Raw genomic sequence first — 11,155 nt, 5'->3', positions numbered from 1 at the left:
GCGCTGGGGACAGAGTGGTCAGGCCCGCAGCAGCTGCGACACCTGCAGAAGCGTGGGAAAGCATAGGCTTCTTTCTTCTTTTCCTTTGCTCCTCTGCAATTCCCTTAAAACCCGTGCTGAGCTCACCCACTGGACAGTGAGAGAGTCCTGTGGCCCTGTCACTTCAACCAGTCCCACCGCTTGGGAACAAGTCTGTCTCGACCAGCAGGGCAGCCCAGCCAAACCCAGCCTAAATTTCAGACTCACAGGCTCATGATCAAAAGGAATGTGTGTTATTTTTACTGATTAAACGTGTTGTTTTCCAGATTCTTATCTTCTCGAAAGAAAAAACCCAGTTGAGATATGAGATAACAAGTAAGAGCAGCAAAAATGTATTGAGGTGAAAGAAAAAGTACAACCTACAGACAGGAGAGCAGGCTCTGCAAACTGGAAGCAGCCCCACTCTAAGGATTAGGTTGGCCTTTATTTTTTCTTAATGATGGGAAGTCCTGTCCTGTCTCTTAGGTCTTTTGTATGACAAATTGATTGATGGAATGCCCTGTCCTGTGTTTTATGTCATTTCATTGACAAGTCAATAGACAGCTCTAGGTTATATAACCTTTTTGTTGTTGTTCAGGCACTTTGCCATTGAATATGTAAGTAAACCCCTAAGCAGGAGGTAAACCCCAATGTAATTTGGATTTAGATGATATTTTAGTGACGTGGGTTACCTAATCCTTCATATCCTTATTAGCTGAAGAAAGGTGAAGGGACGTTTGGAGTCAGCGTTCTAGGTTTTCTTGCTGCTGGGTCAGGTCCCTGACGTCCAAATTTATCTTGCACCGCACCCTCCGTCCCGCCTCCCTTCTGGAAAACTACCATCAGAGGCCCAGCACGAACCACCATCTGCAGTTTGCACTTGCCAGTTCCTGGGAGGCAGGCCTCACCTCTGTCCGCGTTCCCTGGGCCTGCAGGATGCTAGCCCCCAGCCCAGGTCAGGAAGAGCCAGGCCTCCCCTGAGTGATCCACCAAGAAACAGGTCACAGGAACCCTCCCTGCTTCTGTGCCTGAGGCCCCTGAGCAGAGGAGAGGCAGTATCTGAACTGGAATGCGGGAACATCAATTAGCCTCCAGCTCGAGGAGAAGAAATACCGGCCCACCTTCTGGAAGCCCAGGCTGCGGTAGAGGGCCAAGGCGGAGAGCTGCAAAGCACTGGTGCTGAGGACAACCTCACTGTAGCCCTGCTCCTGCGCAAACCGGAGGACAGTCCTGACCAGGGCTCTCGCTATCCCCTGACCACGGTGCTCGCGGGCCACGTTTAGGTGAAGCAGCTGCAACTGCTCCTTCTGCAGAGAGGGCTTCGTCATGGGCAGAGCTCCCACCATGCCCACCACCTGACCCCCAGACTCAACCACCCAGTAGCAGGAGCCACAGTCGCTGAAGTAGGATCTCGTGATGTCGGCCATGTCTGTGCGCAAACATAAGACTTCAAACTCGGTCCAGGGGTACTTGGCAAGGAACCCCAGGGCAGCAAGGAGGGTAAGGCTGGCCACCAGGGCCAGGAGCCAGGAGCCAGAGGCCACAAAGCAGGTGAGGGGCCCCAAAAGCAAAAGCACAAGGGTTCGGGGTAGCTTCAGGACGTGGCGGAATGCGGTGGGGAAATGCTCAGATATCCCCTGGGAAAGCAAGTGCAGGACGCCCTGGCGGTCACTCTCCTGGTATTGGCGGATGTGACAAGCAGCCATGGATGGCTTCTGGGTCTGAATCTCAAAGTCCACCAGAGAGAGCTGCGTGCCTCTGCGCACCTTCCCAGTCACCTTGGGGAAGAGAGAGGAAGCCATGTGAGTGTCCTGCCTCTCCCACCATCCAGCTGTGAAGCAGCAGGCCACCCCAAAGGGAGGAAGTGCAGGGTCAGAAAGGCCGGCATTAGCCCTGGCTCCGTCCCTCTCTAGCTCTGTGACTTAGGGCTCGTCACTTAACCTCTCTGAGCCTCTGTTTCGCCATCTGTAAACTCGGCGAGGTGAAACCTGCTTTCCGGGATACTGAGGCGGATGTAATACAATAACATATATAAGCTGTGGCACATAAACTACCCTCCTCTCCACCCTCCTTCCCCTTTTCCTTGTATTACCAGCTTCTGGCTGCAGTGGGGCAGCACCCAGCAGCAGCCTGACCCCATGTCCCCGGCCCATCAGTCCCTCTCCCAGGGTCCAAACACTGCAGGATTCCTTTGTTCCCAGCCACAAACTTCAGCAATGTCTCCTGCCCTTCACTGTAAATTTTTGGGCTCCTGAAGTGGCTTGATAGTCAGTTACCAAAAATGGCCCAGTGTTGATAGTTAGGAGAGTCTGGGCTCAAGGCCGCCCTCAGAGCACTGTCCTTCCCCTCGGTCATCTCACCTGCTACCGCAGCAGCCTTGCGTGTCCACAGAGGCCTTCGCCTACCTGTGCCCTCAGCCTCAGACACGCGTCCCTGGAGACAGGGCAGGGCTTGCCCCACCTCTGGGGCCTAGGCCCTGGATGGCATCACATTGGCTGGTGCCTGGACATTTGATGAGCATAAAACCCCAGGACAAGAAGCTGGGCTATGACAGAGCAGGGCGCCCATTACAGTCACCTGTGTGATAGGCAGGGAAGGAGCCTTGAGGGAAAAGCAGGTCTGGGCGAGCTCAGGAGTCCTCACCCTCTGGATGGCCTGTACCCACTCTTCGCATAGCGGTTCAGGCCCAGACTTTGTCTACCTGGCCCCATGGAGTGTCTGATGGCCTCAGTCCTTCCACACGCCTGCTAGGAGCCTGGCTGCACCCTGGTCCTGTGTGCTGTCATCACAAGTCAAGGTCCAGGTCCCCTGGCTCAGGACGCAAGGTCCTTCAGAGCTGCCTGTCCGTGTGTGTGCTGCCCCTGGTGCCTGTGAACTTGATCTGATGCAGTTCCTTGCACTTACCTCACTAGGCTCCACCTCCATTCACCCACTGCAGTCAGGCCCCGGAGGCAGTGTTGTGTACATGCACCTGTAATGAGCAACGGTTCTTTTTAGCTTCCAACAATGTTGACAGAAGCCGCTGGGCACCTGTACAGTGTGCAGCTGACGCGGGTGCTGAACGCTGGTCATACCTGTGCCGCAAGAGCACTTAACTGTTCTGCGCTGAAATGTAGCACTAAATAAACAGGGAAAATGAAACAGAACGACACTGGGAGGACACAGACAGAGTTCAGAAGGCTGGGTAGGCCTGAGCAGGGTGAGTGAAGGCAGTGGTTCAGGCCGAGGCGACAGCAGCATGAAAGGTTTCTGAGGCAGGACAAAGGCAAGGCTTTCAGGAAACGACGGCCCACATGGCCACCAAAGGAGGTCGGTGGGCAGCAGGGGTCTGGCCATGCAGGGCCTGCCTTCCAGGTTAGGGGTTAGGACTCTATTCCCAGCACCACAGGAGGCCACTGTGCTTCTGGTGGGAGTGACAGAGTCAGGGTTATGTGAGTGTGGGGTGTTTGGGTGTGCACATGCATGCGTCTAGCTCCACGTGGGAAGGGCTGGGGGTGGCAGGAATGGGAGTGGGTGTCCCCCGGCCCCAGAAGGTGTGCAGGGCTCCAGGGAGGGGTGGCCTCAGGTGCAGATGCACTTTGCTCACCTTGGAAGAGCACCTGGCCAAGGGGGCCGAGAGAGAACCCGAGTGGAACCTCATGTGCCCAACGACAAGCCGTGAGCCTGGACAGAGCTAGGTCTGCCCATAGGAGAGCCACTATTTCCTTCTTTGCTCAAATAAAGCATTGTCGCCCACTGAACTGTGCATGCAATGGGCTCCTCTGCCAAGGTGGGGTGCCTCGTTCTGTGTTCACAAAGGAGCCATCTGGGCCAACCGAGGCCCGGTGAGAGACAGCGGTGGCTCAGGCCAAAGGGGGGTGACCCTGACAATGAGACCTGACCGGCCTGCAGGTGCTTGGGGAGTAGAAATGGCAGGTGTTACTTACAGTCCTACTGGGAATGAGGGTAAGGACGGAGTCAGAGATGCCCACCAGGTTTCTGGCAAGAGCCTCCAGGGGATGCTGGAGAGAGGTCAGGCTTGGGGTGAAACTCATGTCTGCCCCTAAGGAGCCACCCGGAAGCCTTCCCCATCAGAAATGTTGAGGCGGTGAGCCATGGGTGTTTGTTACGTTGTTTTCCCTACCCTGAAGTTCATTTTCAGCATTTCCGAGTTAAGCTGAGTGTGAGCCAGCAGTCAGACAGAGGGCCAAAGTGTAGGGGAGGGTTCCTAGCGAGTCTAACATTAACCGGTCAGAAACCTAATGGTCAAGCTGCAGGGCCTGAGGCCTGAGGTCTGTCCCCAGCTGCTCCTTCAGTTTCCTCACCGGGGTCTGTGGCTTCCTCGACACCCCATGGCCTCAGTTTACATTCAGGCTTTCCCTCCTTCCTACAGCTTGAACTACGTGATGAGGAGGATATATTGACGTGGAAAAGATTGTTAAAATAATAGCTCCAAGCAGTAAAAGGTTGTAAGACAGTATGCTCTAATTCAGGTTTGGAAATATGTAACCTAAAAATAATGAACACACACAAGCTGGCAGGGAAAGCCTGAGTGGCCCGCCAGGTGGTGGCCGCAGCTGTGTGTGCCCCGGGGACTTGCGGGTGAATCTCGGTAGAGGATGAAGCCTGAAAGTCGTGGCACACTCCAGGCTCTTGGTCCTGCTTTCAGAGGAAACTGAGGGTTGAGAGGCATCTGCCTGGCTGTGCCCAGCTGACTTCGAGAGTCTAAAGGGATCCAGCTAAGGTCGTGAGCTCCTAACAGGAAGGCAGGGGTGCTGCTTCTCTCATTTCATGTGTTAATTAACCACCTTAATGTGTACATTTCAGTGGCATTTCGTACACTTGCAGTGTCACGCAAGCATCACCTGGGTCTACTTCCAAAGCATTTTCTTCTTCCCGAAGGAAGCCCCTTGCGTGCTCGGCATTCACTCCCTCTTTGCCCCTATCCCCAACACCTCTGAAAACACTAATCTGACATTTCCTTGGATTTCCCTATTCTCGATGTTTTGTTCACATGGAACCATGCAAAATGTGAAGTTCTCTATTCAGCCATGTTACTTCATGTTTTCATGGTTCCCTCATGCTGTACATGCATCAGCACGTCGTTGCTCCTATGGCTGAATCACGTTCCTTAGTCGGGATAGAGCACGTTTATGTATCCAGTCATCCACTGTGGCCATTTGGGTTGTTTCCGCTATTGTGAAGAGTGCTGCTCTGAGCTTTCACGTACAAGTTTTTGTTTGAACACGTCTGCAATTCCTGGGCATGAAACGAGGAGCAGAATTGCTGGATCAGGTGGAAATTGTTTTAACATTTTGAGGAGCTACCCAGCAGTTGTCCAAAGTGACTGCACTGTGTTACTTTCCTGCCATCAGCGAGTCTCATTTTACTCTCTGCCTGGGCACTGCTGCCTGGTGCCAAGAGAGGGGAGGTAACTGTTATTCCCCAAGATATTAGATGGCTGTCACCGTGAGGAGGCCCTTTTCTGGGCTGTGCTATTTGTTATAAGCCTAAGCTCATGACAGCCTAAGTCCTGAGGTTGAGGTTAATGTCCGCATTTTGCAAATAGGGAACCAAGGCCGAGAAAGCTGAGATCTTCTACCCAAAGCCCCCCAGAACGTGTCAGGGTGGGATCTCAAGTCGAGACAGCTCTGACTCCAGTGTCTGTACCTTCTTCCTTTTCAGTACCACAGGCACATGACTGACGAGTGTTTGGTGAAATCTGAGTGAGAGTAAAGCACTGCATACAGGGAGAACAGGTTCGACTGGGTGGGTTGTAAGATTCACCCCAAAGACCCATTACCCATCCTATTTATTGCCAGGGATCAGGCCACACTTGGCCAAATTCCAGTATGTGGCTAAGGTTGTTTCTTCAAGTTTCAGGCTAATGCCTTGTTCTGCACAAGACTTCTGACCATTCCGGACCAGATGGATTCTGGCAACTGCTTCCTCCTTTGAAGCCTTTGCACTTCACACTTAGTACTTATATTTCTGTTGTTACTTGCTGAACAAGTAACTATTTACCTATTACAGTTAACTAGTCTAGACCTTAACGGTTGCAATGGCCCTGATAAACTATTTCATTCATCTCTCCATTGCTCTTAGGACCCTGGATTAAATAGGCCATTATATTTTTGGAATCCCCTGTATTCCACAAGTTGTGGCAATTCAGAGGCGCATTCAATGAAATCTCACTCTTGTATCAATGAAGTACATTCTCCTACTGTACCTGTCAAACCCAGAAACAGAGATGGAAGCTAAACCATCAAGTGACTTTCTGTTTTGGAATGCTCAGGAAAGAGGAAAATCAGCTCAGGTTCACTTAAGCTGCTGCAAAGAACACTGTCTCCCATGACCTCTCCTCAGGGCTCCTGATATCCCAACCTCAGGCTCATGCCCTGGACTCCACTGAGAGCTCACAGTTTAAAGGAGACAATAGCCAGTCACCTGAAGGGGAAGGCTGGCCATCCCTGCCTTAGAAATGTTCAGAAATCCCAGTTTGGTGATTCCGGCACTCTAATGCTGCATTAGACATGCTCTCTAACCTACGTTTGAACTAATTCTCTGAGGAATGGAAAGAGGATCAGGCCCAACACTCAAGTCAAGCTAACTCAAGAAGATTTCATATAGATAATCAAAGGTACTAATTATGAAGTGGAACAAAGGAGGATTCGGAACAGGCATGTTACTGCCTAGAGGCCTGAAGGGATGCAGGAGGGAGAGGTGACGGGCATCCGGCCTAGGAGTTAAGTAGAGGGCTTCCCTGGGGAGTCCAGGGACAGAGACATTTTGGGGGGCCTTCAGGGCTGGGGCCAGGAGATTAAATAGGCCAGAAGATTAAATTCTCTTCCTCACTCCAGTCTCCTGGTAGCTACCCCGCAACACACAAGCACTGGCCTAGCCCCAGGAGAGGCCAAGGAGTGACGGGACTCTCTTGTTGTGTACATGCAGGCCAGCCTTGCAGGATGGAGAAGACAGAGAGGGAGGGGTGGGGAGAAAGTGATCTGAGCAGAAAATGGAGCTACCTGGCATAAAGGCTTATGAAAATTTCAACAACAGCTGATGAACACAACCTTTGCTCATTCTGAAACCATCCAACCTAACGTTTGTGCTTTACTCGATATTGTGATATGAGTGCAGGTGGCACTGCAGACAGTAAAACAAAGCCAGGAGCAGAGAAGCAGCTGCAGTCACAGCACAGGTCCCGGAGCAATGGAGCTGACCCCTGTGGTTTGCAGACAAGGAGCTGTGCAGGGAGGTCCCCAGTGGGAGAAGCAGAATGAGGATGACAACAGGGGGCCTGAAGCAGCCCATGAGCCACTGAGCTTCTCCTAAAAGAAAGGCACAGAGCTTATGAGCGCATCCTGTGGTTTTGAGGGAGTTGGGGTGTGAGGGCGGTAGGAAGGAAAGACTCTCACAAACATTTGCTCACAGCTGTGGTTGTCCCAGGACCAGGGAGATGGGGAGCAACAACGATCGCCTGGTACACAGCTCCTACCCCCACCTTCCAGAGCACCGGGGAGACGTCGGCTTCCAACTTCAGCATGAAACCCTGGGCTAAGGAACCAAATACACAGGGCCTGCCAAACTACAGCCCACCCTCCGGGCCCCTGGGCCCTCTGACGGCAGGCGCTCTCCCTGGGAGAGCCTTGGGACTCTCGATCTACCTGCTGAATGTCAGGGACATTGTTCCCAAGTGGGCCCAAAAGGTCTTTCTCTATAAAACTCAGGGAGCTTATGTCAACGACTTTCCCAGGAAATGAAGTGACTTCTTTAGTTTTTTTTCCTATTGGCCCAAAGGCACACGGAGAGTTGAAACATCATCTGTACTTAGAGAAAGAAGAAGAAAAACACAAAAATCGCTTTTCAGAACAAATTAATAAACGTTTGAGCCCAACTTCACGAGGAGTGTGACATACCAACAGGCCAAGCTGCAGAGGAGTTAGAGGCACTGTGGGCAGGATGGCTGTGGGATGAGCATGCTTGGGCACTGCGGCTGGGAGGACACAGCGCACCCTCATGGAGTGCCAAGCCTGGACAGAGTTCATATCCTTGTTCCCAATAATTCCACTTCAGGGAAGCAATCCTGAAGAAAGAAGTATAAACAAGGATTTGTTTGCAAAAGCAAAGAGAAAAATGGAAGTGCTTAAAAATAGGAAAATACTAACACTTGTCACATGATACAAGCAATAAGAGCAAGAGGACCGTGACGCCAGGGGAGAGGCCACGTGATGGAGTTGTTAGCAGGGCAGGATCTGCGGCCCTGAGGCCTGAGTTCTAACCCTGACGGCAGCACTCTGAGCTTTAGGGCAGTGTCAGCTCTCTGTTCTTCAGGGGTAAGTGCTTTTCAAATGGAGAGGTACCACCCTAAACATGTCATCGCCCTTGGTCTCACCAGAGCTGGGGCCAGGGCCCTGGGGAGGGGCCTGAACAGTACCAGAGATTAAAACGAACATGATCAGCTTTTGGGGGCACTTGGCTCACCTTCTCAACTCTTCCCCTCTGAACGCCCCCAGGATGAAGGTGCTGGTCTAAGGACACTCCCCCCATTCGCCCCTCAGGGCCATCTACCCATGGGGCAGATGGGGCTGCAGTGAAACTGCCTATACTCTACTTCATTTCACGAGACAGGGGCCACCTGAGGAAATGCGAGATGGCGTTCACAGAGTTCCCACTGTCGGTCCCTAACTTAGCATCTGAGAGCTTAGGCTAGGGATGAAACTGGGGAGCAGGCCCCCCCTGCTCAGGAGGCACACACCAGGTGTCATCTTAGTACAGTAGGTATCAACTCCAGACCCCAGAAAATAACTAGGCATAGAAAACTCCTTACCACAGAATTGGCTTGCTTCCTGAATCTCCCGTAAGATAGTAAGCTCCACAAGGGCAAGAATTGTAACTGCCTCATTGGCCCTGTTTCTCCAGGGCCTCGCACAATGTGGAGCACATGGGTGACTCCATGAGAATTTGTTGAATGAACACACGGTGGGTCTGAGCACGGATTCTCAGCCAGGGACTCTGGGAAAGACTTCAGGGAGACCTAAGTGATAAGTGACCTGAGGCTCCTGAGCTGTGTACCATGAATATATATTTAACTAATAAAACTCAACATCAAAAAAGAAATTCTATCAAAAAATGGACAGAGGAACTGAATAGACATTTCTCACCGGAAGACAGTTAGCCAACGTGCACGTGAAAAGATGCTTTACATCACTAATCATCAGGGAAATGCACATCAAAACCACAAAGAGATCAACTCACATCAGTCAGACTGGCTACTATCAAAAAGACAAGAAATAACATGTGTTGGTGAGAAAGTGGAGAAAATGTACCCCTCATGCACTATTGGTGGGAATTTAAACTGGAGCAGATGCTGTGGAAAACACTATGGTGGTTCCTCAAATTACTAAAAATGGAAATACCATATGTACCAGTAATAACACCTCTGGGGAAATACCAAAAGAAAAAAAATCACTAGTTTGAAGAGATATATGCACTGCTATATTCATTGCAGCATTATTTACAATAGCCAAGATATGGAACCAACCTAAGTTGCCCAACAATAGTTGAATGGATAGAGAATATGTGGTATATATACACACACATGCATAAACACAATGAACTATACTTCAGCCATAAAAAAGAACAAAATCTTGACATTTGCAACAACATGGATGGACCTAGAGGTATTAGGCTAAGTGAAAGAACCGAGAGAGTGAAAGACAAGTACTATTTGACTTCAGTGTATGTGGAATCTGAGAAACTAAACAAAGAAATAAATCAGAAATAGACTGATAAATACAGAGAACCAACTGGTAGTTGGCATAGGGTAGGAAGGAGGGCATAGGAAAAATAGGTGAGGGGGATAAAGATGGAGATAAAATATTCAGTAAAAAAATGTCAACAGCAGCAGAATTTTAAGGGCATGTTTTTTAAGAATTTAAAGAATATTTATTGTATCAAGAAACTGAAACATCATAAATTAAGGTACTATACACAAAGTTTTCAAATAGGGGGAAATAGAAATGCCAGGTCTGGAAGCCTAAGAGAAGAAAAATTAAGCTAAAACAATTCAAACGACAAGCTACATATTGTCAACAGGGAGGAACGTCAAAATACAATTGAAATGGTTTAAAAGGAAAATGAGGCAGCAGTTTGAAAATACTCCAGGAGAAAGAAACTAACAGGCAGCTGTGTAGGGGAGCTGTCAGACAGAGGGTGGCTTGTGCGACCTCCCCAGAGAGAAGTGTGTGTGGTGGGGGCAGCACTGAGCTCCCAGTGGTTTGTCCTGCTCATCTTCTGTGTGCCTGTCACCAGGATGGCATGGGTCTCCCCTGCCCACTCGAGAGTCCCTCATCTCCAACTGGAGTTAAGCTGAGTGACCCCCAGGTCACCCAACATCTTCATCAAGGCTCCAGGCTGTCCTTGGTGCTTCCAAGGAGAAGGCACTCAGGTCTTCAGTGGGTGGGGCAGGGCCCCCCCAATGTGCTGGCACTCAGAGGAAGGGCAAACCTCCTCCCCACCTCCCCCCCTCAGATCGCCCTGTGGTGAGAGCTCTACTGGGCCAACCTTCTTGCCAAGCCTCTGTCCCCTAGGCCCCCAGACTCCTCCTGGAGGGCCAGGGCTCTCTCCCAGACCCCACCAGGGTGCTCTCCCTTCTGTTTTCTAGACCCACGAGCCGTGAGGGTATCAGTTTTTCCCAAGAGCACGTCCCCACATCACTGGGCAGCTGCTTAAGCAACATGTGCCCCTCTCGCCTGCTTCATGCCGTGCAAAGATGCCCCCAGAGGGGTGACAGCGGCTGGAGAGAGGTCTCGGGTTTTGCTCTCCCTGTGGTCCTTCTCCAGCTGTGGCTCTGGGTGGCCTGGCTCACACCGGCAATGCCTCTGTTTAATGTTCTCTAAGGCTCAAAGTACATGCCTCACCACTCTGTCAAGTCAGCTGCTAGTTTTCAAACCCCAGTTTGGCACCTGGCCACAAGACTATTCCCTGCACACTTGTTCACAGAAAAACTTCTTGCAACAAGACCCACATTTAGCAAACTCTCAAATAGGTTATCCCCAGGATACATATCCGAGCATTTTCACATGGATTTGATTCAGAAGATAACCAACCACATGGACTGTAATACATGCAAAAAGTACTCATGAAGGCCCCCAGA

The 11,155-nt window shown here is 50.9% G+C and overlaps 1 protein-coding gene across 5 annotated transcripts; it reads right to left on the bottom strand.

Annotated features, from left to right (window-relative positions):
• Positions 1–250: 250 nt before the first annotated feature.
• Positions 251–4,085, bottom strand: LOC140843091 (putative N-acetyltransferase 8B). 5 transcript variants are annotated; one of them, XM_073211325.1, is made up of 3 exons: positions 3,945–4,085; positions 2,923–2,989; positions 251–1,796 (listed from the first exon to the last, which is right to left on the bottom strand). In XM_073211325.1, the coding sequence occupies exons 2-3, from the start codon at positions 2,941–2,943 to the stop codon at positions 1,020–1,022; spliced, it is 798 nt and encodes a 265-aa protein (XP_073067426.1). In that variant the 5' UTR covers positions 2,944–2,989; positions 3,945–4,085; the 3' UTR covers positions 251–1,019. The 5 variants fall into 5 exon arrangements, with proteins under 5 accessions (XP_073067426.1, XP_073067434.1, XP_073067439.1 ...); XM_073211333.1 differs by lacking the exons at positions 2,923–2,989; positions 3,945–4,085 and adding an exon at positions 2,596–2,908; XM_073211338.1 differs by lacking the exons at positions 2,923–2,989; positions 3,945–4,085 and adding an exon at positions 2,662–2,908.
• Between the last annotated feature and the right edge of the window lie 7,070 nt (positions 4,086–11,155).

Source organism: Manis javanica, chromosome 1, assembly GCF_040802235.1.
Source record: "Manis javanica isolate MJ-LG chromosome 1, MJ_LKY, whole genome shotgun sequence".
Classification (NCBI taxonomy): domain Eukaryota; kingdom Metazoa; phylum Chordata; class Mammalia; order Pholidota; family Manidae; genus Manis; species Manis javanica.
Note: the sequence above shows the minus strand (reverse complement) of the source record. Positions and strands in the feature narration are given on the sequence as shown.

What these genes read in the sequence shown, in the direction of transcription:
- LOC140843091 (XM_073211325.1), bottom strand. Translation starts at nt 2,943, where the DNA reads ATGGAGGTGGAGCCTAGTGAG. An exon ending in TGGAGGTGGAGCCTAGTGAG is followed by an intron (nt 1,797 to 2,922) that starts GTAAGTGCAAGG and finishes CTCTTCCCCAAG; the next exon opens with GTGACTGGGAAGGTGCGCAG.